Raw genomic sequence first — 1,669 nt, forward strand, 5'->3', positions numbered from 1 at the left:
TCTCTCATTCCCCTTCTTTCTTTCTCGCTCTCTTTATATATCTCTCCTTTCTTTCTGTATCAATGAGATCCTGATTCAAATTAGACTTTTAACTAATCTTGTGTTCTCTTGTCCCTTATAAACCCATCCCCAAGTTCCAAGTTCCCTTTGCATAATTATTTATGTCGTACTCACCATTCTGCGAGTCTGAGCGTGTGAACTGTTGCACGAGCGAACTCTTGCCCACCCCAGTGGCGCCCAGGACCAGCGTTCTGTAGTAGGACGCGGTCACACAGATGCTTGGGGTACCCTCTGAGCCGTCGCTGGACTCCACACTGCCCGCTCGGGTTCTGTCCACGGAGGCACTGCGGCTGTTGCTGTTGCTATTGCTGTTCCCAGAAGTGGCCAGACTGCCCGACGACAGAAGACTGTTGGAGCTGAGGGATTTGGAGAAGCTTCCGGAATCGACGATGCCTTTCGAGGTGGTTCTGAAGGAGCGAACGGTGCAGAGAGAGCACTCTTTGATGGAGCCCGAGGACTTTCTGTGGATGTCTCGTCTGGAGAGCGCGGCGCTGTCTGTGGTGCAGTCGGGGAGACTGGCACTGTTTGCCCTTGCCATGCCGCTCATTCTCTTTTCTCTCTTGATGCTGCTCCTATGTCTGCTGCGCCATGAGTTGGACCTCGACGGAGGTGCTGAAGAGCATTCCTGCTTGGCGAGACACTCTCGGCTAGGCGAGAGGCGATTTTCTACTTCTGATAACATTGTTGGGAAGTTCTCACCACTTGAAACAGATAACAGAATGTGACTTCTGTTGAGCTCAGTAGGAAGGTAAATGTCCTATGTATCCTTTGTTCGCCAAAAACCACAAAATGCTCTATTTCTCTCAAAGAATAAAGTGCTGAAAAAGCTGTGTTATGGTTTTACTACAATAGATAACGATGTGTCTTACCACAAACTGTTAGTTGGAATACAAAAGTAATTGAACACTGTACTCACAAGAAAATCACAGAGTAAACACAGGGCTTGAAGATCATCATGAACAAGATACTGCGTAAAATGCTGCAATCGTTTATTGTCACTTTTCAACTCACTTCTTCACAGTGCGTCTCTGAAGGCTGCTGAGGTTATTGATTTGAGATGAGGAAACCACTCTGACTCTTATACGCGGCGAGCTCAACGCTGATTGGTTGACCCAGAACGAGGAAATTCTGTCGGCGTTTGTGATTGGCTTACAGGAATAGACACAAAAGCAGTGACGCGCACGTTTAATCATGTCATTCCCACGGATGCTGGCGCACGGGAGAGAGAGAGAGAGACTGGTGCACGAGAGAGAGAGAGAGAGAGAGAGAGAGAGAGAGAGAGAGAGAGAGAGAGAGAATCTGATCCGGCGGCGAGTGAGTGATTCGGTACATGGGAAGATACAGGGAAGGGCAAGACGCCGTGAGCGTGATAGAAAGAGAGGACGAACTGGAGTAAGCTTATGGGACGAGAAATACATCAAGAACAGACGGAGAGATAAAGCTGCAATAAAACATTTGAAAGACAGGAAGAGTCAACTCTAAACAGGGTTACAACATGAGGTTATTATGAGGGACTACATATATATGCATGTTTATATATACAGAGAGAGAGGGGGGGAGAGGGGGAGAGAGAGAGAGAGATAGAGAGAGAGAGAGAGAGAGAGAGGGA

At 47.8% G+C, this 1,669-nt stretch overlaps 1 protein-coding gene across 1 annotated transcript in view; it reads right to left on the reverse strand.

The window, feature by feature from the left end:
* LOC106014213 (GTP-binding protein RAD) overlaps positions 1–1,124 on the reverse strand; it is a gene marked incomplete in the record, with an annotated part of 13,196 nt that extends 12,072 nt beyond the window's left edge. Inside the window, 1 exon segment of the mRNA XM_013091440.2 lies at positions 175–1,124. Coding sequence (XP_012946894.1) covers positions 175–742 — 568 coding nt within the window.
* Positions 1,125–1,669: the final 545 nt, after the last annotated feature.

Source organism: Aplysia californica, unplaced genomic scaffold (assembly GCF_000002075.1).
Source record: "Aplysia californica isolate F4 #8 unplaced genomic scaffold, AplCal3.0 scaffold00036, whole genome shotgun sequence".
In the NCBI taxonomy this organism is placed as follows: domain Eukaryota; kingdom Metazoa; phylum Mollusca; class Gastropoda; order Aplysiida; family Aplysiidae; genus Aplysia; species Aplysia californica.